The 25,944-nt window shown below is 42.0% G+C and overlaps 2 protein-coding genes across 8 annotated transcripts in view; one reads left to right on the top strand and one right to left on the bottom strand.

Moving 5' to 3' along the window:
- Positions 1 to 2,547: 2,547 nt before the first annotated feature.
- LOC128602308 (uncharacterized) lies at positions 2,548 to 10,923 on the bottom strand. 6 transcript variants are annotated; one of them, XM_053616038.1, is made up of 4 exons: positions 7,143 to 10,923; positions 6,964 to 7,052; positions 5,355 to 6,789; positions 2,548 to 4,650 (listed from the first exon to the last, which is right to left on the bottom strand). In XM_053616038.1, the coding sequence occupies exon 1, from the start codon at positions 8,583 to 8,585 to the stop codon at positions 7,575 to 7,577; it is 1,011 nt and encodes a 336-aa protein (XP_053472013.1). In that variant the 5' UTR covers positions 8,586 to 10,923; the 3' UTR covers positions 2,548 to 4,650; positions 5,355 to 6,789; positions 6,964 to 7,052; positions 7,143 to 7,574. The 6 variants fall into 6 exon arrangements, with proteins under 6 accessions (XP_053472013.1, XP_053472014.1, XP_053472012.1 ...); XM_053616039.1 differs by having other exon boundaries at positions 2,548 to 4,624; XM_053616037.1 differs by having other exon boundaries at positions 2,548 to 4,621.
- A 257-nt stretch (positions 10,924 to 11,180) lies between these two features.
- The window catches only part of marchf4a (membrane-associated ring finger (C3HC4) 4a), a 28,281-nt gene continuing 13,517 nt past the window's right edge, over positions 11,181 to 25,944 (top strand). Inside the window, exons 1-2 of one of the 2 annotated variants that reach the window (XM_053615177.1) lie at positions 11,181 to 11,340; positions 13,791 to 14,169. In XM_053615177.1, the coding sequence (XP_053471152.1) occupies positions 13,813 to 14,169 (357 nt within the window). In that variant the 5' untranslated portion in view covers positions 11,181 to 11,340; positions 13,791 to 13,812. The remainder of the gene's footprint in view (positions 11,341 to 13,790; positions 14,170 to 25,944) is intronic. The other variant, XM_053615178.1, reaches the window with a different exon arrangement.

The raw sequence follows: 25,944 nt of genomic DNA, 5'->3' as shown, positions 1-25,944 counted from the left end.
TAGAGGATATTGCGCTTTGTTTTCTCGGTTACATGACAAGCTGATAACTTCGAGAGAGAAATAAAAAGAGAGGCTTATGAGAAAAATGACTGTTTATAGTTACAGTAATGTAAGTGATAAGAGGAACAAACACGTGGATGTAAATGTATAAATGTGTAAAAACATGATGAGTCATTCATTAATAAATTACAAACTGTAATCTTTGATAAACCGCTGTGGTATAAGAACAATGAGCAGCCCATACAGGATTTCACTTTACCATACAGGAGTTTTTTTGTGATTGTTGTGAGCAAAAATACTCGATTTTGAAGTTGTTTTTTTTTCTTCAAAATTTGAAATGCAACTTGCAGAGTTTTTTGCGCTTTATTTGAGGAAAACTCCTTGAATTGACGAAACTGCAGGTTCACGAAATTGTTTTGCACAGTGATGTTTGTTGGTAAACGAGACCTTTTAGCTGTCCTCGTGGTCAACACACGTGAATTGAAGAGGCTTTGACTGAATGCGCTTTGTGATGACATCACGTGTGTCATGGCTTAAATCTGCAGAAAATTACAAGCTCCTCTGAATATTGTTCAGTTTGCTTGATTTTGTGTTCATTTCCGCAATCGCAACATCGCTCAATCCTGGAGGGACTGAATAAAACATTTCAGCATGTGCAGCTATTGGAAAATGAACAACTTCATGGTGGTAACAGTAATTCTGCATTGGCAAGGAAAGTGCCACAAAAATGGTAGAAAATGTGAATTTTCAGGTCAGTTGTAATTATGTTTTGGCCCATGAAATATGGCTGGAATATGTGTATATCTTACAGCCTCAACTTTTGCCCTCGTCCCAAGATCCAACAAAAAAAAAAAAAACCCTAATTGCTCAGAACAATCCTGGGATTCACAGCCAAAACTGGAAGCGCTTAAATACACTTAAGACAAATCACCAGCAGAACTGTTTTTTTCCCCCTTCCTTTTACAGTACCGTCCCATAATAAGTGAAAATATTCGCTTACAGCATTGTACATTTTATAGTTGCAAAATCTTGGCTCGTGTGCTAAGGCAAAGTCACAATTGAAATACAGAGGCCAGACTGTCAGGGACTGTCAGCATCCAGAGGACACAAATGTCTCCTCTTCTTCCTGTGCTCTTTTCTTCCATTACAATGCTTATGTAAGATTGCTGTGGTCAGTGTGGGTTTGTTAACAAGTCAGAGGCATTAGCACTTTCACTCTGAGGCACTGGATTCATTCCCATCCTCACAAGTAGGCGTAACAGAAACTTTTGGATACAACTGAGAGCTTCGCCTGAAAACCAGGAATTTAATCAAAGATTAGCAAACAGCCAGTATGTACATTTGTAGCAATTTGCACAACTCATTCATATTTACAGTACACTGTATACACAATGTCGAAGGTTAAGGTTATGTCCTGGTGCAGAATTCAATCCAACCACATCACCCTTGCGCATTCAATCTTGCATGAATTCCTCATGAGATCAGGTTGTGTATAGCTTAAACTGGGACAGCAGTTTGTTTCTTTTGGGCATTCCAGAGATAGAGAAGAGTAACGTCAAAACATCAGCACTGTGCTGGATGCAACTGAGCTTTTTTCTCATATTGTTAGCAGGGATTAGTTGGCTGAATAATACTAAATTACTCTAAGAGAAACATCAGTTCTGGTTGTCCAAGATGGCGGTCTCATTTATAGCTACACTGTGAAGTTAAGTACAAGTTTATAGATTAGTAACTCTGCATGAAATAAGTGGAAGCTATTTTGAGACGGATGTTTATAGACAAGATTTGGGGGACTTCCTTTGCTCACCTAGCTCCAGTGTACAATTATTTTTTTTAAGGCAACCCTTTTATGCTGTATAAAAATGCATAATTTTGTTTTAGAGGTCTTTTAGGGGTTCACATGCATTACATCCAAGGTCAAAAAACACTTTAATTTTCTCATAATTTACATTGTAGCCTCACCTCTGCTTTGATTGGTCAGATGTCCCGGTCTGTTGTGATTGGTCTACCGCTTACAGCGCGTGTCAGAAAGGAAACGTCCATTACCACATCTAAATTTTAGCTCAGTAGTAATGTCATCGGTTTTACTCGGAGCCCCAGTCCGATAGTGCTACATCGGAAGATCAACCCGAACCACCATCACAAGCACAATGAGAACAGGACGTTTCTCAGTGGTACGTTTATATGTACTTTGACAATGTGAGTAGAGGCTAACCGCTAACAGGCTAACAGCTGTGCACTGGCTGTACACGTATACAACACAAAACTATGCATTTGGAACACTCGGTACACAAATTAATGAATCATACTTACAGGTTGTGATCCAAAGACGCAAGATGGTCCGAATAAAGTGGCTACGGCCCCATCTTTAATGAATAATCGTTTCACAAATCTCATGTTGAGATGTTCAGTTAGATTTGAGAAGTAGTCGTCAGTGAAATGATGGGAACACAAACAAAGATCGGAGTTGAACTGCTGTGGTATCGTTTTAAAATGAATTCTAATCGCTGATGCTTTACATCCTCATCCTTTGGGAGTCCATGCAAAGTGGCTTTGCTTCTAGAAAACAACGTTTTCTAGACATGAACTTAACTCTTTCAGGATGCAAGTAGTGTAATGTTTGAGGGCGGGTCAAAGAACACGTTGTTCGCGAGCAGCCAATGAAGACCAGGGGCGGGTTTTTTTGTTACAGACCTACGTAGGTTAGTACAGGAAGTCGGTCTGGAATTACTGACGACTCGTTTCAGCTGTTCAGAATCGGTTCTTCCTTTTTGGAGTCAATAACCCCATTTGTCGTGCGCTTAGATTTATGAAACTTTGCAGACTTTTATTCACAAACAGCTAAAACACTCTACATGAAAGGTAATATCTGAGAAAACATAATAGGGCCGCTTTGATTATTTTGACATGATCCATCAGGCAATGATTAACTCCAACCAATGACTTGCATGTCAAAATTTAGAATTAAGATCTGATTTTCAGCTATGCAAGAGGTTGTTTTGTTTTTTTTAGTTTAAGCTTAAATATCAATATGTTGGTCTATTTTCACTTTTCCTACATTACCCACAATTCTGTTCAACTGCCTGTTGATAGTGCTGCCAATGAGAAGTCCTTGATGCGGCAGCACTTTAGTATTTTATTCAGATTCGCCCACCTCATTAGTACGCTCAAACAGATCAGCTTCCAAAGATTTACCTTTCATAATAATACTGCCGTATTCAATCAGCACCATTGCACTTATCATCTCGTAGATTGCCATAGCCGAGCTGAAGCATTGCACTCTGGCACTTTGAGTCTAACTTTTTGTTGTCTCCACTACTTCTACATTGGATTTCTCATTAATATGACATTAAATGTCAGTAGAAAATGGTGAGTGAGAAAGGAAGTTCTTTAATTGTTTGCAGCTAACTGCAAAATCTGTCTCCCGGTGACATCAGCGCAGAACACAACCACTAACTTCTCACAGGAATAATGAAAATACAACAGCAACCAACATATTACCTCACATCACAAACATTTTCATATAAATATGTATTTATATCTTATACCGGATGGAGATCCTCCCAAAAAACGATGGTGGGTGCAAGTCATTAATGGGTATTATTTGAAGCACCCATATTATTATCCATGCGTGGAAGTGTGAAAATCACCAGAAGCATTCCTGGCTACTCATTCTATATAGAGAATATTCAGCAGAGAATAATGTGACAGGTTACATAAAGTATGTTTTCCCCCTTGAGCAAATTAGTTACTTTCCAGTAGGAGATAAGCGGAACATTTAGTCCTCTTAAAAAAATTCCCATTGCTCCCTTGTCCTGATTTGCTCATACATATGCCTGAGTACAGCTCTAGGATCTGATACGCTCCTCTCTGTAATGAAACACTCAATCACAAACTTTTAAACAACAGCGTAACAACAGCGTAACAACAGTTCAGCTGAGATACAAACTCTTTCTCGTTGTTTCCCCCATAATTGAAGAACATAAAAAGAAATGGCCCAGTACAGTTCACGAGCTGTGAACATGAAAGAAGGAAGCTCCATGCTCAGGCTATTTTTAGAGTGAGTTCACTGGGTTTGCTGGTGGGCAATGTGAAGTGCAGCAGCAGAACTGATAAGTTACTTAGTGCAGCATATCAACGAAGGACAGTCTTTAGCAGTCTAAATTACCAACCATTAATCTGAATGAAGATCTACATATACTATATAGCCAAAAGTTTTTGGACACTTTGACCATTTCACTCATATGTTCTTGTTGGACATATTTTTCCAGATGTAGTCCTTTGCTGTTACAATAACCACCAATCATCTGGGATGGCTTTCTACTAGATCATAGTATGCTTAGTAGGCTTTCTACTAGATCCGGTCTTCTGCGAAGGCTTTCTTCTAGCTCTACTAGAGCATAACTGTGGGGATTTGTGCTCATTAAGCTATTAGAGCATTACTGAAGTCAGACACTGATGTCAGGTGAGGAGGTCTGGGGTTCAGTTGGTGTTCCAGTTCATCCCAAAGATATTCAGTGGGGTTGAGGTCAGGGCTCCGTGCAGGTCACTCGAGTTCTTCCACTCCAACCTTGACAAACCATGTCTTCATGGGGTTTGCTTTGTGCACAGGGGCATTGTCCTGCTGGAACATGTTTGGGCCTCTTAGCTCTAGTGAAGGTAAATTGTTACGCTACAGCATACAAAGACATTCTATACAATTGTGTGCTTCCAGCTTTGTGGTAAAAGTTTAGGGAAAAACCAAATATGGGCGTGATGATTAGGTGTCCACAAACCTTTGGTCATATAGTGTACTTCCTCTGAATTTCAATTAGAATTCTAATCTACACCTGATATACAGTAACTCTTCATACAACTTCGATAAAGTGAGTTACATGTGTGTTATAACAAAGTTCTGCTGGTTCGTAGATCTCCAAGAGGAAGAAGCTCGTCAGATCGACTGCATAGCAAAATCTCCAGCGTTTAACAAACTTGTAAGTCATACGAGTAACAAGTGATCACTGTAACAACAAATTCCACACTACGTATTTTACTGTGTCCAAGTATAGCCTGTCCAAATTAAAGTCCAAATAATATCCTGCTGGTGACATTTAGTGAACGAATAACGATTGTCGTGGAAATTTGACAACACTCGCAGACTTGTCCTCTGAAGGTAAAAAGGTTTATTACAGAAAGATGGTTAATACAGGATAGAATAAAGCAGGATAGAATAATGACAGCGCTCCAAAGCGCTTGTGCTGAACCACTACTATTTATGAAACGCAGAGCATGACACTTCTGTGTACCGATAAGAAGCAGTTTGAGGCAGTTCAAACAGGCTTTGTTTTAGGGTCTTGGAAGATGTGCAGACAAACCTTGAACAGAAGAACATGTTTGTGTCTCTGTAAACAGTGGCTGGCGTGCATCCACGTGGCTTTCTGGCTGACCTTTACCACAGTGCGAGTGACGAAAAGGATCTAGAATGGCCCGACCACCGTGGCTTGTTCCTGGTCCTGCAGAAGTCCTTGATCACGATCTACTCTCCAGGCTTCAGATCATGTAGCGGGCCCATGGCTGGAGCTTGAAGCGCTGCCTTTACCTGCTTGTGTATAGAGTGCAGAGCAGACGACAGGGTTGCACAGTAATTTAACATCGCATCATCACATGCTGCAGCGTCGGGAAGAGGAGCTGTCACAGGTCCAATTCCTGTGTGTGGAGGTATCCCAAACAGTATCCCAAAGGGACTAAACCCATCCTAAGCCTGTTTCAGAACAGCATTTGCTCAGTCTGTTTTTTAGTGTCCCATTTTCTCTACCACCCCACCACTAGCTGGATGATATGCACAGTGCTGCTTTAATTCAATACCCAAATATTCACCCACCTACTTAAGGGCATGGCTCACAAAAGGTGTGCCATTATCACTGGAGATTATCATTACCGCGTCTGAGTCCTGTTTGGACGTCGGGACGTGGCCTTCTCTACCTTCAAACCTCAACCCATGTTATGAGTTGTGCAAACATCGTAAACAAAATTATTATTATTATTATTATTTTTAGAGTAATTTGAGAAACCAATGCTTTATGGCAACTATCATTCCTCCTTTTGACGCATGGTCCCTGCCATGCATCAACTTTGAAGACAAGGACAGCCCTGGGAGCACCGCCAAACTCCGTCAACAGCCGTGCAGCCTGCTTTGCACCACACAGCCTTTTTTTCCATCGTAGCCCGTGCTTGGAGGTCTGAAAGCTGTAAAGAAGGAGTGATTATTTTCTTTTGTGTTTTGGGACCATAGATGCAGCTGCTTGCTTTGCTGCACTGTCCGCTCGCGCATTACCTAGGGAAGAGGATCTGATTTGTTAGTGTGTGCATCACATTTGCATACTGCAATAGCTTTAGGGAGTAGGACTGCGTCCAGCAGCTCAGAGACTAGTTTGTGGTGGGCTGTGTGTGTTCCTGAACTCGTCAGGAATTCCTGTCTTTCCAAAATCATGTACTACCCCAAAGGCATATCTACTGTCTGTGTAGATATTTACTGACTGTCCCTCAGCATGTCTTCATGCCTCTATGAGGGCATACAGTTCAGCTGCTTGTGCTGAAAGGTTTGAGAGGAGACTTCCTGACAGACCGTCTCGTGTGCGGTTACTACTGCATAGCCCACTCGATTTTTATCTGTCTCTGGGTCACGTGACGCAGACCCGTCCACAAAAAGGATCAGATCTGGGTTTTCCAATGGAACATCCTTCAGGTCGACTCTAGGGGAGCAGAGTTTGTTAGTCAGTACAACACAGTCATGTGGTTCCCCTTCTCCCTCTGTTGGAAGAATAGTAGCAGGGTTAAGGACAGTACATCGTTTTATACTGACATTTGGCATATCTAGTAGTGCAGTGTTATAGCGCAACCACTGATGGGTGGACAGGTGTGAGGTTCAAACATGAGTAATGACACCTCATGTGGAACCAAGAGGTTCAATTCTGAGTAACCTACCAGGTCTCTGGGTAACACCACAGCTTTCTCAGCTGCTGCTACTGCACATACACACGGGGGAAACTCTGCAGCGTGTCGATCCAAGTTACCTGAGAATGAGCTGAGAATGTCACCTGAGAGTTTCTTTCCATTTGCAAAAATGTCATGACCCAAGAAATCTCACTTCTTGTTGTACATACTGTAATTTGGAGAGACTGGCTTTGTGTTCTTCTTTGGTAAGATGCTGCAACAATTTAATGGTGTCAGTTTCACACTGTGCCCTGGAGAAAGTGATAGAGGTGCTAAGCTGTCCTTTAGCATTTGGTTGTATATCGTTAGTGACTCTCAATACCCTTAACACAAGCGAGTGAATGTGTAAGGACATCCGTCAAATATGAATGCAAACCAAAACTCACTGTCTTTATCAAGAGGTATACTGAAAAAACGCATTAGCTAAATCTACGACTGAAAACCATTCACTATTTGCTGGAACTTGGCTTAATGTAGTGTAAGAATTTGGCACGTCTGGAGCTCTCTGTTTGACTGCTGCATTAACCGCTTGCAAATCTTGTACAAATCTCCATTCATCAAGTTGTAGGGTTTTATTTTGGATTTTTGGTTTTTTTTGCTTCTCACACTGGAAATATTGGAGTGCACACCAATGAATCAGGACAGGGAACAATGACCCCTGCCTTCAGTAGTGAATTAAATACTGGCCTAACTCCCTCAATAGCTTCTGATTTAAGAGGGTATTGAGATTGTCTGGGCCTAAAGTCAGATTTGGGCGTGATCACGAGTGGTGGTGCACTTCTAATCAGGCCTACGTCATGTTTCCCTTGGGCCCACAGCCCGAGAGGCACCTTCTTCAATTGTGGGTGTGTCTCTAGGGGTGTGGGGCTTGTCCCAAGGTTCAGAAACATTCCCTTATCATGACAAAGAACATCCCTGTTAACCTTGCACATTTCCTGAAATAATTTTTTATAAACTCCCAGCGTCGGGCTGTACCATATGTTGGAGGTAGGTTCATGGTCCCAAACTGTAATTCTTTCACTCTCACATAATTTGACCCACAGTCCCACGTCTTTCCACTGTTTGTTCTTTATTTTGGCTAATGAGACGTGAGGCGCTGATTCTGGGACAAAAAATACACGCAATTGCGTGTCATTCAATTTGACTGGACATGCACAAAATTTGTCACACCAATATAGGTACAGCTCTTCACTTTCTGGGATATCCATAAACCATTCTTTCTCAAAATTAAAGTCTCTTTCTTCATGCACTTGCACTGTGCAATGAAGGGCAGAGGACAGCATAAAATCTACATAGTTGTCCTTCATCTTATCATGTGCCAACGTCAACAAACGAGCACAGGCTCTAGGCTTGTTATGCTTGGACCATTGATAAACACAGAGCTCTGTTGCTCTAACAAATGGAGTTCCCAAAGATGAGTCATCATTTATTGTTACTCCCTGAGGTGAGGACATCAAATTTAAGTGTAAAACACACATTAAGTCCCTGCCCAGTAGATTGACTGGACATGAAGACGAAATTAGGAATTTTTGGGTTACTCTTTTCTCATTTTCACATTCACGAACTAGCGGTTCAGAGAAACATTCTAATACTGAATGTCCTGTCACGCCCATGGAGCGCAGTGACCGTGAACTCCATCCATCCAGCCATCCATCTTCTACCGCTTACTCCTTTTCAGGGTCACGAGGGAACCTGGAGGCTATCCCAGGGAGCATCGGGCACAAGGCGGGGTACACCCTAGACAGGGTGCCAGTCCATCGCTCATCTTTGGGGATTTTTTATTACTGAATTTGTTTGCTCCTAAATCTACCAAAAATGTGATACTTTGTCCATTAACTACAAGAGATATACATGGTAACTATGTAAAAGGAGAGGCATTATACTTTAAAAGGTTAAGGGTCATGACTGGTTCAGACATTTGTGAATTGTCAGTCTGACTAATGTTGGATGTGGGTGTGTGCATATATTCCTGTTCTTTGTGAGCTAACTGATAGTTTGGGTATCTGATGTCACCTCTTCTGTTCCCAGGTGCCTCACCCTTCCCTTAGCTCCGCCCGTCAGTCCACTTCTGCTCTGGACAGTCTCTTGCAAAATGTCCAACTTTTCCGCAAATAAAACATGTGAAGTTGTATCTATGGGGGTTGCCACCTGGCCTTCCTCGTCCGCGTCCTTTTGGTTTTCCTCTCCATCTTTCTTTCCTTTGCCTCTCGTAGGAGCTTCTCCGCGTGGATTGCACATCATTCTACCTGAGTCAGATTTCCAGTGTCCCAGGTAATGCGTTGACGTTTTACAAGAGCAACGATCTCTGGTTTCATACCATTCATGAAGCTGTTTCTGAGATGTGCTTCCCATGCCGTGACTTCGGTTGCTTGTCCATCTGCCAGTGCTACTGGCTTTAATTTACATCATGGACTTCAGTGAGATGAGATAGATACTGGGACACAGTCTCTGAATATTTCTGTTTACACTTTGCTATTTTTCTCATGTCCATTCGCACAGGAAAGGTGTTCGTCAGCCTCTGCTGGAGCGCCATGATTTGTGCTCTGTACCTTGCGTTGACTCCATCATCCCACTGTGGGTTGATCAGGCGGACATCGTTCTCTGGGAATTCACGTGAAACCTTGACCCAGTCCGTGCCAAGTTTTGCCATGAGCAGTCGTCATAGTTCATGAGTGGTGGGTCTGAATTCTCTGCAGAATATCTGAAGTTCATCCCCCTACTTCGCGGAGCGCCGGCAGATGCGTCATGCTGCTCCTGATGTCTTCCAATGTCCAGGGTCTGTGAACTAGCATAGGGCCTCTTTCTCTGGCCACTTCTAGCGTTGGGGCATTCACCGAGGCGTGCATTATCCCTTCTCTGTCTGATTTTGTTGGTCTGAAGCCCTCAGGCAGCAATGTTGTTGGTCCCTTCACTTGGGATCTCGGGTGTAACGCCACCAGTGAAGCTAGGACGGCTGGCACATAGTTCGGTGGGGGTTGGTGGCTCAGTTCTGACAGGTTCGGATAGAGTGGCGTAGGCTGGGCTGCTTCATTGTGAGGAGGCGCCTCTGAAACTGCAGGTTCCTTCCTCCTTACTGGCTGTGGGCGTCGCGGTGGGGCAGAGTCCAGGTCGGGATCGGCTTTCTGTAACTTATCACACTGAGAAACAGATGAAGGGACCTGCCTGACATTTTTTCTCTCTTTTCTTCTCTGCCATTCAGCAAATGCTTTCCAGTCTGCCAAAAACTGTTTTTTTTTTTTTTTTACTTTTAGGAATATCTCTCTTCTTTGCTTCCAAATTAAAATTCTGTTGTTCGAACTGTCTGAGAATAAAACTACCTTTTTCTGGGAAAGCACATTCTTTAACCCATACATCATATTTGTTCAAACATCCTTCCCCATAATTCACACGCATAAACGTGATATTAGGATCAACATATGAGCACCCTGTACATACCATAGCCTGTGTCTCAGGATGTGCTTTGCTACATGTTCTCCCCATATTTTTCTTTTCTTTACAGCTTCTATAACTTTCAAGTTTTAATCAATTTAACATGCTGTGAAAATCAAGTGAATATGCATTCTCATGCACGGACAGAAAAGGTTGAAAATGTGTGTCAAATCTCTAGACATTCAATTAATCATATAACCTATAGGTTCAATAGAGCAAACCTTAAGAATGTAAAAGAATGTAAATGTGAGGGCGAGTCCACATACAGCAATTTGGTAGGACTTACAGTTTTCTCTTCCCTTCTTTTTTTAAAATATTTTTATTAGTGTTTTTTATCTCAGTTAAATTTACTTGTGCGTTAAATTTGCCAAATGTATCATGTACTGCTGATATGATGGAATGTCAATGGGGCATGCCACTTGATAATAACCCACTGCAAAAATACTGCGCCTCTTGCGCTTCTTAATAAGTACTCGCTTTACTTATTTATTGCTCGAACCGTACTCTTTCCGTTAGCAAATATTTTTACCGTTATTATCTCTGTCTATATATATATATATATATATATATATATATATATATATATATATATATATATATATATATACAGCCGTCGGTATATATCTTAGTTTTGAATCTGTGATCTAAGAAACACCAATATCTCTGCCGTCGCAGAGGTGAAGTTCCTGAAACACAGACAGACAGCAATACACAGACAGCAATACACAATGATTTCATAAAATTCTAATTCTAAATTCTTGATTCTCACAACAAAGGGCAAACGGCCTGCGTGTCAACACAGACTTCAGGGTGAAACTTTTCAACGGGCATCCTCCGGTTTGCTTGTTGTCCAGTAAAGCTGAAAGACTCGTGCAGCCCAGCCAGGAGACACCAAATTGTCGTGGAATTAGACAACACTCGCAGACTCGTCCTCTGAAGGTAAAAAAAGGTTTATTACAGAAAGATGGTTAATACAGGATAGAATAAAGCAGGATAGAATAATGAGAGCGCTCTGAAGCGCTTGTACTGAACCACTACTATATATATGAAACGCAGAGCATGACATAATTCTGTGCACCGATAAGAAGCAGTTTGAGGCAGTTCAAACAGGCTTTGTTTTAGGATCTTGGAAGATGTTTAGACGAACCTTGAACAAAAGAACATGTTTGTGTCTCTGTAAGCAGATAAACATTCTGTACTGATCTCAGTGACATGACATGGCCTTCTTAGGTGTTATCCTCTGATGAACATGAACAGAAACAAAATTATTACAAATTAAAAATGAATAATTTCCCTCACACGCTTCATAAATGTCACACACGCAACACGTACGAGATACAAGTCAGAATTAGCTTTACAAAATCAAGGCGTAAGGATTTGCAGATCAGAAAAAGTCCTTTCATATATAATTACCTCCGACAGAAAAATTAACGCTATCTTTGCAAAAAAAAAAAAAAAAAACTCAGAAAAAAAACAGCACTAAACAGTATCTTTCCTTGTTGCTGAGTTGGTGTTCTCAAGTGTACAACTTTTGTACCTGTAGTATATCTTTTACCTTGAAATGTGCACTTTTAAAGCTTTAAAAGGTTTAATTAGGCTCCTTTTAAAGGTTTTTAAAAAATTATTTTTATATCCACTAAATCGACATTTCCAGGTGGAAGAGATGCATATTAAAAGTGCAAAAGATGAGAGCACCACTCCAAACAGTGACAAGGAAAGGTACATTTTAAAGTGTCCAGCCCTTGATCTCAACACAGAAAAAAACGCGTAATTGGTTTCTCCGCGCGCTCCCGTCTCGCGCAGAGAAGCTGAGAGGCGGAGAACGGGCTCGCGCATGGAGCTGGGAGCTGTCCCAGGAAAACATGGTGCTGAAACCTGCAGCGCGAGCGCGAGCTAACCGGCTTAAACACCGCACGTGCTAAACACGCTATACAAATCCCGTCCGGTGGATTGTGCGAATCGTGAAGTGGAGGGTGAAGGCGCTAACCACATCGCGCGGATTCCGGGGCGCATATACAGATACACAACGACGACAGTGAGGAACGGAAGGTAACGGTGGTTCCCCCCTCCACCACCTCCACCATCCCCACCCCCACCAAAACCCCTCTCCATCTTTCTTTGATGACGGTGGACTCATCTCTCACGCGCTAAAGCACTGGCTTGATTGATTGATATCTGATATGCTCTGGACTGCGCGAGCCTGCGCTCCGGATCGCCTAGCGCTCCCGAGTCCCTGCACGAACCGACAGGCGTTTGAGGGAAGACCTTTACGGATATTAGGACCTACACGTGTCATGGCACGAGAGAGGCAAAAATTGTCAAATGGGTGTGGAGGATCAGGTCAACAGCCCGGGATTCCGTTCCTGTTACCTGCGTGACACCGAACCGGACCGCTGCCTGAGTCAGCTCGTGCACATCATTCTCTTCGCTCGTGCTGCCGCTTTAAGTCTGACCAGGAATCTGATCGCCATGTGTGTGGCTTATTATAATTTTGCTGTTTTTTTTTTGAAGGACATCATTTTAAAAGAACACAGCAGCTGGCTGTTATATAGGGCCTAGCTAATCTATGTTCTAGTTCTAGGTTTTATTAGAGTTATAAATGTCGCGTGCAAATACATTGGTCTTTTGTGAGCTCGCAGCCTGTATCAGTGTGTAATTACTAAGGCAGGGAGTCGAACCAAAAAGAGTCGACAATCTTTTTGGAGTCGATTCCATACGACAAAAATGGAGAAACAGGCGAAAAAATAAAGAAGGTAATTTAGCTATCAATTATGTTACGATCCAAAGTGTCATTTATTCATTATGAATGTTCAAATGAGGGCATGTCAAGTCAGTAAATGTCAAGATGTATTGTTCAAACCGTCACAGAAGAATAATACTGCACTTTATAAGCATTCTTGATTAATATTTCATTTTAAAAAACAAAGACAAAAAAAATCCCCAAGATCTCATGCCCTGTCGCGTGTTTTAGTTGTGTTTTAATTGAGAAAATTGCTGTATTGTGTGGAATCGATTCCTGGACTCGATTCCTTTGATTAGCGACAGCTAGAATGAAAATCGGAGTCGACTCCGGAATCGAACAGCCCTGGAGCGCGCGACACGTCAGTGGTGGACCGTTATGTGTGTAGAATGTGTAGTCCGGTTCGAACAGAAACATTCTCATGAAAAGCCGTTACATACACTACGTGTTTGCGTTTAACCTCTCTAGCTAACCGTCGGAGTGCGAACAGTGTTCCGGTTAACCGATTCGCGTCCGTTATTGTGACTTAGCCGGGATAGTTTGCTACGCTAAACGGTAAGGTGTTTTCTCTCTGCACCTCGTCCATCGTTAACGCGAGTAAAAACGGGCACATGTGGTGCGCTGTCGGTGTCGGTGTTGGATGTTGCAGGAGTTCGCTGAGCCGTTTACCGATGCTGCGGCGCGAGGGAAAGCAGAGAGGCCGCCGCTGTCGCGTCTTGTTCAGTGACCTGAAGGCTTTACTACTCAGGCCACCACCGCCACCGGCTCCGTCGGCCATGAACGGAGCGCCGAGCTCCCACGCCGCTTCTCCGGCGGAAAGGACGCGTGATGAGGACGACGCTGCCGCCGCCACTGTTGCTGAGTGGGCTGGAGACGCGGAGCGGGGCGCCACGGAGAGTCCGGACGGCGGCAGCTCGAGCGAGGACTGCACCAAAGAGAAACTCGACGAGAGAGCGAGTCTGGAGAGCTGCACTGAGAGCGGAGCGCGCACACCGCTGTGCCGGATCTGTTTCCAGGGCGCAGATCAGGTAAGAGGGCCTTAAAATACACACGCACGCGCGCGCACACACACACACAACATACTCATTCACTTATAGGAGCAATTCAGTGTGGCATGGCATGTTTTTGGGAGGAAAGCAGACAGCCCAGAGGAACCCCACACGGACACAGGGAGAACATGCGAAACTCTGAAAAGACAGTAACCCGAGTTCAGGATCAAAGTGACCACAAAATACAAAGGAGCTCCAAAACAGTTAACATGACCGCATTTGATATTTTGGATGTGATCAGGTGACAATCAGGTACACAACAAAAGACATCAGCACTATCTAAAGATATCTGCAGGTTTTCACTCTTTATCTTTTAGTGTCTTACTGTAATTCAGTGAGGAAACCGGTTCATAGTGGCTACTGCTGCTGTTTCTAATTTAAAGCAAAGACCTGACCATAAAGAGTGGCAGGAAAACAGACCGTAGAACCTTTGAACCCCGATCCTACATTAAAGTAATAAACACTGGGGCATCTGTGCTGTTATACTAGCACAATAATGAGATCCTCTCTCTAGCTGAGGTCTCCGTACTCTCAAATTCCACAACAGTGGTTTTATGAGACTGATATTTGTCCTTAACCTCTGCCATGTGCTGGAGAGTCGCTGATCTCATTATACGTAAAGGTTAGCGCACTGGATTTCATGGCATATGTCTCTGACGATAACATACACACACTTTGTCTAGCACACTGCCTGGATAAGTGTATGGATTTATGTTCAGTTATATTGGTTAGAATTGAACATCTTTGGACAAATCCTATAACACACATGGTCTGAGGTTTTTTCAGTTCCCCACTTACAACTTTAGCTCGTAGCTGCAGTTAGTTTATGTGTTCTGTTTGACACACGAACATATAACCATGGTTTCATCTTATCCCGTCTTATACGACATCCATATAAATACATTGTGAAGAAAGTTACAGCTTGGAAGGAAGTAGCAGAGATCGTTGGTGCCTCTGGTGAGTTTATGTAGCTGGTAAAGTTTGCTTATCTGACAACGAAGCTAGTACGAAGCCTAGCATGTAACATGTAACTCAGACAACCAATTTTCACACTGATTAATGCCGTTTCTACAACAGTCAGTTCCGCTCCACTAATTCGATTGGCCGAGCGGTGTTCCAGGTGTGCTTATATTTACTATAACCGCACTGGGACGTTTCACTGTGCGTATAACTCCACTCATCTGTGTTCGCCATGTAAAATTCCACTTCCTAGTTCGAAACAGTTACTACATCATCAAACGATACATTTTTTCATGAATGTAACTTCTGGCTTCAAAATATGAAAGCTCATGAGACGAAGATGAAAATGAAGAAGGGATGCTAATTTAAGCAGAAACACCTTTAACAGGAATGTACAAATCAACGTAGGTAGCTAACGGGCTAGCCGACGGGCTGTAACGTGAGCGTAGCGCCTACTAGTGGAGGAAAAATAATATTGTGTCCGAAATACCACTTACTCAATATTTTAGTTTATAGAACTGTCGTATAAAAGCAATATCACATACACTCAGATGTGCGGTTCTACTGAATATCGACACGGCTGTGATTCACTGTAAGCACAAATATTGCTTAAATGTAATAAACTAATTAGCTACTTATTTAGATTTTGGCTACTAGCATTTCTCACATGAACTAAAAAAAAACGAAAAACAAACAAACAAACAAACAAACAAACAAACAAAAAAACACTTCACACCCGTAAGTGACTCCAAGCAGCACGAGGACTTCTCATTTGCTAGTTGGAACATGGGGCAAAATAATCACAGCACATTATGATACACAGAGTCGTTTATAACGATAATGGTCAATATGCATTGACCAGCAATCTTATGTGGCTGCGTTATTATTATTATTATTATTATTATTTTGGTTTATTGATACCTTTGGTGCTTACAAAAAAAAAAAATTGTATGGTGACAGTTCATTGCAATATTAATATTATATGGCCATATGATATCCCACGCCTAGCGCCAGCAGGATAGTTCTCTCTGGTATCCATCAGTGTGTGAAGTGTGTTAGGGAGCTCTGGCTGGCGGCTGATGGATGGTTCTTTGTCTATAATGAGAGCAGTGCAGGAAGCAGATGGGTCTGTGAGAAGACTTTCTCTCTAACAGAGGTGTGTACATGTGTGAGTGTGTGTGCATTTGTCAGACCTTGAGTCACTCCATTTCCTGTATCTCCATCTTCCTTGCTCTATCGCTCCGCGAGCGCCCGTGGTTCAAACAAGGACGAGTGCTTTATAAATGGTCCACCACACGTAACCCAAACAGGGGCAGGAAAATACGGAAAGGTCCTCTGCTTGCTGCGTGACGCACACGGGACCAATTACACGCTACGGAAAAGGAATAACGCTTTCCTTTATCTGTCCCCCCCCCCTCCCTCCTGCTCATCATGAAGAGAAATCCACCCTGGGCCCGCACCGGTCATGTTTTTAATGAGGGACAGGAAAACGAGAGAGAGAGCAAGAGAGAGAGAGAGAGAAAATAGAGAGAGAAGACCGATAGGAGAGTTCTTTAGTAAAGAGCAAGTGGAAATACACAGTGTAGTCTCGCCGGAAGTCCATCACGTCTGCACAGTTTCAATCACACTATGATGATTAATTAGCCGTGTCGTTAGACATGATGTGTATTGTCCAGCAGGACACGTCCAGCACGAATTAATAGTCTGAAAGTCCTAACTGCGTAGGAGTACGGAAAAAAGCTGCTCAGAACATGGATTAAGGAATACTTCATGCCAAAATATTTATGAATGAAAGGTTGTTAGAAAGCCAGTTAGAAGCATCTGGGCTGTATGATGCCTTCTAGCCTCTAGTTTGGGGTGAAGCACCATATTTTCCATGCTTTCAGTCTCTCTGGAAATTTTAAACGCAACTGTGAATTCTGTGCTTTGGGAAAAAATATTTATATAAACATTGTTTTGTTGTAGAAATTGCATTAGTGCACCAGGCTTTTTTTTTTTGTTTAATTGTAGTATATGTTTGTATTGCCTCTACATTGACAAGCCATGGCATTTTCTATAGATCTTAACTCCCCTTTTGGGCCTGGCAAATATGTCTGTAGGTACATCCTTACAAAGAAGTCATTTTATCAACGTTTAACGGGTTTTTTCAAGCAAGCGGTTTTGTTTATTTACCTCATGAGGTCTCAGCTACAGCACACCTACCGTAAAAACACCAATAAATGGACTAATTGACTAATGCCAAACTGAAAGCACTGTCAGAAATAAGGTACTGTAATCTTTCAAGTACAAATGCTCATCACTGGCATGTTTTGCCTCAAGGGCACAGTACATCTTTCATTAACCTGGGAAAGAAAATGTAGTGCTTCTTTAAAATCATCTACATAATTGCCCTTTTAGATCCGCTTCATTTGTGCCTTGAAGTAAAAAAAATATACCTGTAAATTTTTTTTAAAATAAATAAATAAATAAAATAAAGGTCGTTGTTTTTTCCCCCCAATGCTTTATAATTAATCCCACCTGCTAGAGTAGCTGTTGTGTAGTCTGAAAATACAGGATATTCTTTACATTGTTTTCCAAACCATAAGACGCAAATCAACATAGTCTGTTGCTTCACATTAAGAAAACAATGTCCATGATAAATGTCACCGTGCATGCACTAGTGGAGAAGAAAAGTGTTGTTTTTTTTTTCACTTGTACCTCCTTCACCAAGAGGATTCACTGAGCAAGAATGCCAAGCTCATTTATGATTGTCTTGGTCTATTCTAGTGAATCACAGTGGTTTATATTTGACTTTAACTGGGACAGTGTTCTTGGTCAAGTGTAGCGTCAAGGGTGCAGCAGCAGGAACCATCATCTGGAGTTGAACTGTGAGCTCATGATTCAAGCATGTTGCACAGCTGGATTCCAACTCTATTGACTTGTTTTTGCTGATATGTTTTTCCAGCTTTGGTGTTTAGCTGTATCACATCAGGAGCGAAAGCATTTGATGTCAATCGAGTGATTTTACATTTTGCATGGAGGTCCGCATGTGCATGCATGGAAAAGAAGCAGATCTGACTAGCTTTAAAGAATGTCAGCGATTCTGTTGAAGTCTTCTGCGATGTGTCTCTGTCACGGTTGCATGTCTGGATCCAGATCTTTTTGCCCACTCCTCTTGGCAAAGTCAGACTGGACAGAGACCGTTGGTGAACAGCAATTTTTGTGCCACATATTCTCAATCAGATTCTAACACATTTTTGGTTTCGAACCACTTCAGTGGAGCTTTGGCGGTATTCGGCTCCATCCATCTTGGCCTCAACCCAGATCGGTTTCCCAGTCCCTGCTGATGAAAAGCATCCGCACGACAGCGACGCTACCACCACCATGCTTCGCTGTTAAGATAGTGTGAATACGTATGCCAGGCACTGTAGATATCAAACGATATGTCTGTTCTCTTGTCAAATACAGATCTCTTCCTCTCAGTCGGTCAGACAAGGGATTCCCTCTCTCACTGGAGCAGGAAAAGTCTCCATCTTATCACACCCTTCTCTCTCTCCATGTACAAATTCCAACTCTGCACGCACGGCTGTACTCTGACTTTTCAGGACAATATATACACACACACACACTGCACCCGCTGTTCTACAGCCAGCTGCAGTCAGTCAGCCTACTTGTGTGGGACACAGAACCTGGGGCCAGGAAAAAGGTGGTAAAGAGATAGAAGAGACGCTAATGTTCTCCGACACACTCACTCCTGCCCTCGGTGAACTTCTTATGTAAGATTCAGCTCTGTGCGGCAACACGGTTATTAAGCTTTGTGATATGTTGCCGAAGGGCTTCCTAGGACTGAAACAGACAATTCTTCTTATCTCTTCATGTTGCTTTATTAATTCTAACTGACACTGCCTCTGTGTCACCGCTTGGAGATGAATAGGTTCATAAAGAGGAGAGATAAATGTGATATGAGAAATGTCATAATATCATCATTTCAAGTTTATTAGTGCGCCTAGTAATTGTTGCAGAGGCAATTCAAAACACTGTAGGGAGCCGTGCAAAAAAATAAAATTGCACTGCGCTCCAACACATCGAGCATTTCAGATAACCGCTTGCAGAAACGGAACTATATTTTTTCACTTAACGTTAAATCAGATGCCTGTTCAATCCATTGTTACTTTACACAGGCTCAAAAACAGCATGTGTACTAGTGTTTTAGCTTTTGCGATTGCTAAAATCTGAGCTAATAAGGCAAGGCGACTGCTGGAACAATGATGAATTTTAACAAGAAAGCTGGATTAACATAATGCTTTGAAACCAAACACCAAGTCCTTGAGCTGCTTCTCACTTCTCTGCTTCTTCTTGTCTTACTCCTCTCATTCCTTTTTTTCTTTTTGCATTGTCTTCCTGATAAGTCACGGACACGCTAACAAGATGAAGGCGGTTTCCTAAGATGTCACTGTTCATTGCCTGTTGTAAGTTTTAGGCTGATTCCCACATTTTGACATTTGACATTTCCATGGCCTTCAGTTGTCAGTCCTCATCTGACTGATCTATAAAGACTAATGAGCATGTTCAAGTGCTGTTTCTGACAGCCTTCAGTCTGTGTCCCTGTATCTCAGTCAGTAGTTGGGGTTGTACCACACTACACCTCTAAATCAGCCTTACACACATACAGTGCATCCGGATAGTATTCACAGCGCTTCACTTTTTCCACATTTTGCTATGTTACAGCCTTATTCCAAAATGGATTAAATCCATTATTTTCCTTAAAATTCTATAAACAATACCCCATAATGACAACATGAAAGAAGTTTGTTTGAAATCTTTGCAAATTTATTAAAAATAAAAAAACAAAACAAAAAAGCACATGTATTCACAGCCTTTGCCATGACACTCAAAATTGAGCTCAGGTGCATCCTGTTTCCACTGATCATCCTTGAGATGTTTCTACAACTTGATAGGAGTCCAGCTGTGGTAAATTCAGTTGATTGGACATGATTCGGAAAGGCACACACCTGCCTTTTAAGGTCCCACAGTTAACAATGCATGTCAGAGCACAAACCCAGCCATGAAGTCCAAGGAACTGTCTGTCGACCTCCGAGACAGGATTGTATCGAGGCACAGATCTGGGGAAGGGTACAGAAACATTTCTGCAGCATTGAAGGTCCCACTGAGCACAGTGGCCTCCATCATCCGTAAATGGAAGAAGTTTGGAACCAGCAGGACTCTTCCTAGAGCTGGCCGTCCGGCCAAACTGAGCGTTCGGGGGAGAAGGGCCTTAGTCGGGGAGGTGACCAAAAACCCGATGGTCACTCTGACAGAGCTCCAGCGTGTCTCTGTGGAGAGAGGAGAACCTTCCAGAAGAACAACCATCTCTGTAGCACTCCACCAATCAGTCCTGTATGGTAGAGTGGCCAGACGGAAGCCATTCCTCAGTAAAAGGCACATGACAGCCCACCTGGAGTCTGCCAAAAGGCACCTCTCAGACCAAGACCAAGACAAAGATTGAACTCTTTGGCCTGAATGGCAAAGAGTTAACTGGTTAACTGTGGGACCTTATATAGACAGGTGTGTGCCTTTCCAAATCATATCCAATCAACTGAATTTACCACAGGTGGACTCCAATCAAGCTGTAGAAACATCTCAAGGATGATCAGTGGAAACAGGATGCACCTGATCTCAATTTTGAGTGTCATGGCAAAGGCTGTGAATACTTATGTACATGTGCTTTTTTGTTTTTTATTTTTAATAAATTTGCAAAGATTTCAAACAAGCTTCTTTCACGTTGTCATTATGGGGTATTGTTTGTAGAATTTTGAGGAAAATAATGAATTTAATCCATTTTGGAATAAGGCTGTAAAATAACAAAATGTGGAGAAAGTGATGCGCTGTGAATACTTTCCGGATGCACTGTATATATAAATGATCAACTCGGATAGGACTTAGCTGCAGGATATAAATCTAGAGAAATAAAATCATCAGGTTAGTGTGCGGAAAACAGCCAGCTGGCCTGCAGGTGAGTCGAGCAGATTGGCTGATTGGCTCACTTGACTCAATTAGATAAAGTGGCCTCATTTCCTGCTCAAATATGCTGCATCAAGTGCTCCAACGAACGGGCCTTTATACTGCACACACCATGATTACGATACTCATCATTAATGTTTCAGAGCAAATCAGATGAATAATTACTGACAAGTGAATCAGATGTAAAGCTTTTCAGATAATCCAGATAATATACCTGTACAACTCTAAATATTTCAAGTAAAATTCCTCCCTGAACGACTTACACAGTAATCTAGCACATAATAGCGTGTTTTACAGTATATTGATTATATAGAACTTTGTTCATCAGAAGTTTGGTCTATTTTCACTTTAGTTAAAGGTTTCCTGCATTACCCACAATGCCGTTTGGCTACCTGCTAATAGTGGTACCAGTACGATTTAGCCCTTGCTTCATCTATACTTAGAGAGAGTGATGCAGCGGCGCTTTAGCGGCTTCCATCCTACACTCTGTTCAAACAGATCAGGATTCAAAGACTGAACTTTCATGCTAAAGTTCAAAGTCATCACGCTCCTAATCTCCTGCATCACTATCTAGTCAAGCCGAGCCTCTGTCATAGCTCAACGCAACATCATCATATAATTGCACTGCATGATGTTGTAGGGTTGGAGGTTGGATTCATGACGCGGCCATGTGTGTGCGCAGAGCTTGCACGTTCTCGCCGTGCTGCTGGGGTTTCCTCAGAGTACTCCGGTTTCCTCCGCCAGTCCAAAGACATGCATGGTAGGCTGACTGGCATTACCAAAGTGTCCTTAGTGTATGAGTGTACCCCGCCTTGTGCCCCATGCTCCCTGGGATAGTCTCCAGATTCCCCCATGACCCTGTAGGATAAGCAGTATAGAAAATGGATGGATGGATGGATTGACAAAGCACATCCCAACGAATTTACAATAACTATTCACTGTATGGACAAAACTTTGTGGACACCTGACTACCATTCCCATACGTTTTATGGTCAGGTGTCCACAAACTTTTGGCCATATAGTATATTTAAGTGTAGAAAATCAGCTGAGGCAGGTATTTCTCACATTATAAAGCAGCACTGAACAGAGAAGTCAAATTCCGCCCAATCAGAAGTAATCTACACAGTACAAGGGACCAGTTCTCAGTTTATGCCCCTTATACCATAATCCTCTTAAGTGAAGCGTGTTGCTATAGGAAATGCTGTCCTTCACACATACAAATGCATCCTCAGAATTTTCTATAAGCACTGCCAGACTGTCAACCTGGAGTCTCCTGAATGCTCAAATCCTCTCAAAGAGAGATGAACATGAAGTACTCTAGCACTCTTTTACTTGATTTTTCTCTGCCTTATAAATGTCTTTGTGCTTACTAGGATATCTGGACAATCTGTCCTTTTAAGTTTTAATTCACCAAAACAACACAACCAAACCATCACCAACCAGCTTCATCATTTAATGAAGTATATGTTGCAGTGCTCAGTGCCACAACCACAAACATTAACAGAACATATGAACATTATTCTCTGAAAGGTCATGGAGTTGTCCTGTCCCTTTAAATACAGCAGGGATAGAAGCAAGGATCAATAGGGAAGTGGTAGCTCAGCGCTTAAGACATTGGACGTCTGATCAGAAGGTCGTGAGTTCAAAATCCCAGCACTGCCAAGCTGCCACTGTTGGGCCCTTGAGCAAAACCCTTGACCTCAACTGCTCAGCTGTATAAATGAGATAATAGTAAGTCGCTCTGGATATGGGGCATCTGCCAAATGCTATAATGTAATGTAATGTAATAGCGAGGTAACCTTATGACCCACCATTTAAGCTCATTGTCTGTTTGAGGCACAAGGCAAGACCTGAAGCTTTAACAGATTATCGATTGTTGAGCCCCAGTATGTGATGTTTAGAATAGCTAGTTGACCTCTGGTATCATCACATGGGTGGGGTCACAAGGGCAAATTTGCAGGACATGCCCCTGCAAGTGTATTATTATCCTTCCTTCCATTCTTCCTTCCTACCTTTGAGTCTTTTTTCTTATACATGTTAAATAAATTGAAATAAATTTAGGTTCTTGGAAGAAAGGGTTCCATCTAGCACCCTGTATGGTTCTTTGGACCATCTCTTTTTGGGAAACCTTTAAAAGTTCCATGTAGAATCCAACAACCGATGTTTAAAACTGTTTTAGAAAGCTAGACCCAGTAACCTTTCAAAGATCTTTGAGGAAGCCTTTTTTTGTGTAGAGTATTTATAATACAGAAGTTTTAAATATATTATGGTTTCATCATTTTATGTTCTGTCAAACCGTTAAAAAAAAAAAAAGATTCAGTAGGCTTACATTGTACTACAAGAGAAATCATGTCATCTCGCGTCTGATGTAATCCGATAACACAAGACTCGTGCTCCAGCTTCAAAAGAAAAGGAGACGGCAAAGAATATGGACACAGAGGACAATATTATACAATGTTCAATTAGTCCTGCTTCCATTAAGTGTTTTTCTTTTATTCATTCATCTTCAGTAACCACTTTATCTTGGCCAGGGTTGCAATGGATCCAGAGTCTATTCCAGGAACACCGGGCGAGAGGCAGGAATACACTCTGGATGGGACTCCAGTCCACTGCAGGGAACCATGCACACATTCATTCACACCTAGGGGCAATAAACATAGCCAGTCCAGCTACCAGCATGTTTTTGGAGGTGCTAGAAAACAGTGATCCCAGAGGAAACCCAGACAGACATGGGAAAAACAGGCAAAAGTCCGCACAGCAGATCCTAGAACTGTGAGGCTGCACCACAGTATCATTGGGTGTTTTTGTGATCTCTCAGTAACAAACTAGTTTCTAAACGTGTGCATGTCAAGAATGTCGCATGAAATTGTGCCAAAATCATGCAACGTAAGTCCAGCTTTAACTGTGGTTCATAGTATAAATGGTCTGCAAATGGTCTGCACTTATATAGCGCTTTTATCCAAAGCGCTTTACATTGTGTCTGCTATGCAAGGCGTTAACTTGACATCAGGAGCAACTTGGGGTTCAGTGTCTTGCCCAAGTACACTTCGGTACGTGGAGTCACGTGGGCCGGGAATCGAACCGTCAATCCTATGATTAGTGGAAGACCCACTCTACCACCTCAGCCACAGCTGCCACATAAAGGCAGACTGGCAAATTCCATGGTGCTTCTTCAACATCTCTCCAAAGCCTTCTTCTCTCAAGCAACTGAAGAAGGACAAAATATGCTCATCAGCTATTTGGTGCTCTGTAACCATGCACCAACAACTCCGTGCCATGCACCTGCTAGCTAGTACATGTAGCCTGACAAACCTGTAGCTCATTTCCTAATATGAGAAACCTAATGCCCTCCCAACCAAATAAACAAGGACAACAAAAAGACCCATGCAAGACTGTCCATTTCTGGCTCTGGAATTGAAAGTAGGGTGGGTTATATGACAATTAATGGCTTTTTTTTTTGTAGTTCTATATAGTTGAGCTTCTTCCCCAACTCATCAGCTATTCATGAGTGAGCCAGGCATCTTATAGCAAAGAAACAAAAATCTGCAGTCCAGGGGTTCCCTTAAAACTGTAAACCACTGGTTAAAGGAGGGTTCCCATTTCAATTTTAGAATGAAGACATAAGGTATAAAAATCCCAATGTTCAGATGAAACTTTGGGTGAGATCCCATCTGCATTAGTGCATTTACATTCACTTAATGACGAAAAAGAAGTATACTGCTTCAATGGAAAGCAACAGACAAACTGCTCTGAGCAAAATAGCCTTGAACAGTCTGGACCTTGAGTACGTCTAGACTTTACTGCAGTTTACATTTGAAGTGATAAGAGCAGGAGAAAAAAAATGCAGTAGCAGTTGGTCTCCTTTGTTAATAATTTTGTATAATAACCAAGTTGGACTTAAATGAAAGGAACAGTTCAAACACCAATGCTAGTGGGTAACAGTGAAGGAAACTAATAGTTATGTTAAATCTGTGGATCTGAAACTGCAGGTAATGACCCCATGTGGGATCGCTTGATTACAAATGAGGTCATAAGAAGCTCCGAGCCTCCTCTTTTGCTTTATTAATTTATTTTACAAATTAATACCATGATTATCTAACTATGAAGGCAGATTTTGTGTGCTACTATTTTGAAATGTTATTTGGGGTCATATGCAAACAAGCCACATTTCAATTAACAGTGCTATTTTAGGTAGTTTAGGCTTTTTTGCTATCCCGTTCCTCGACAACACCGAGTCCCTCAGACTCTGTCAAACAGCAGTCAAGAAAGCAAACACAAAAATATGCAGAAATAGTTATCGAATATGGATTTACAAATCCTAAATGATAAATCTGGAATATAGGATATAGGATGGTCACAGCGACATTTGCGCAAAAGGCTTTGGGAACTATTGTGTTAAATGGTAACAACAGGAACAGGTATTGGAATAACTTTTTGCAGTTGGCATGTGCAGGATTTGTTGGTAAATCCTTAGCAATTAGTATTGTACAAAAAGAAACAAAATGACACAAATATTATTAAATTATTGTAAGTTCGTTCTTGATCTTTTCCTACAATACAAGTTCTCCCCCTTGGTGTCCCATCTCAGTTCCTATGAACATGGACTGGTTGCACCAGCAGGCCTTATGGTCCTGAGTCTGTAGTGTTTCCGAGCATTGCACCAACTGGTGTATCAGCAGTTTTTTCCACAATTAAATCTCAAGACCTGACCTACTGTACCTTGTTCAGGCTTTGTCAACTTGCAGTGCTTTCCTGGATATGTACAGTACTGTGCAAAAGTCTTATGCACATGTA

This window comes from Ictalurus furcatus, chromosome 26, assembly GCF_023375685.1.
Source record: "Ictalurus furcatus strain D&B chromosome 26, Billie_1.0, whole genome shotgun sequence".
NCBI classification, from domain to species: Eukaryota; Metazoa; Chordata; class Actinopteri; order Siluriformes; family Ictaluridae; genus Ictalurus; species Ictalurus furcatus.
The sequence above is the reverse complement of the archived record's forward strand: the minus strand, read 5'-3'. Positions and strand labels throughout refer to the sequence as shown.

What these genes read in the sequence shown, in the direction of transcription:
- LOC128602308 (XM_053616038.1), bottom strand. Translation starts at nt 8,585, where the DNA reads ATGGGCGTGACAGGACATTCAGTATTAGAATGTTTCTCTGAACCGCTA.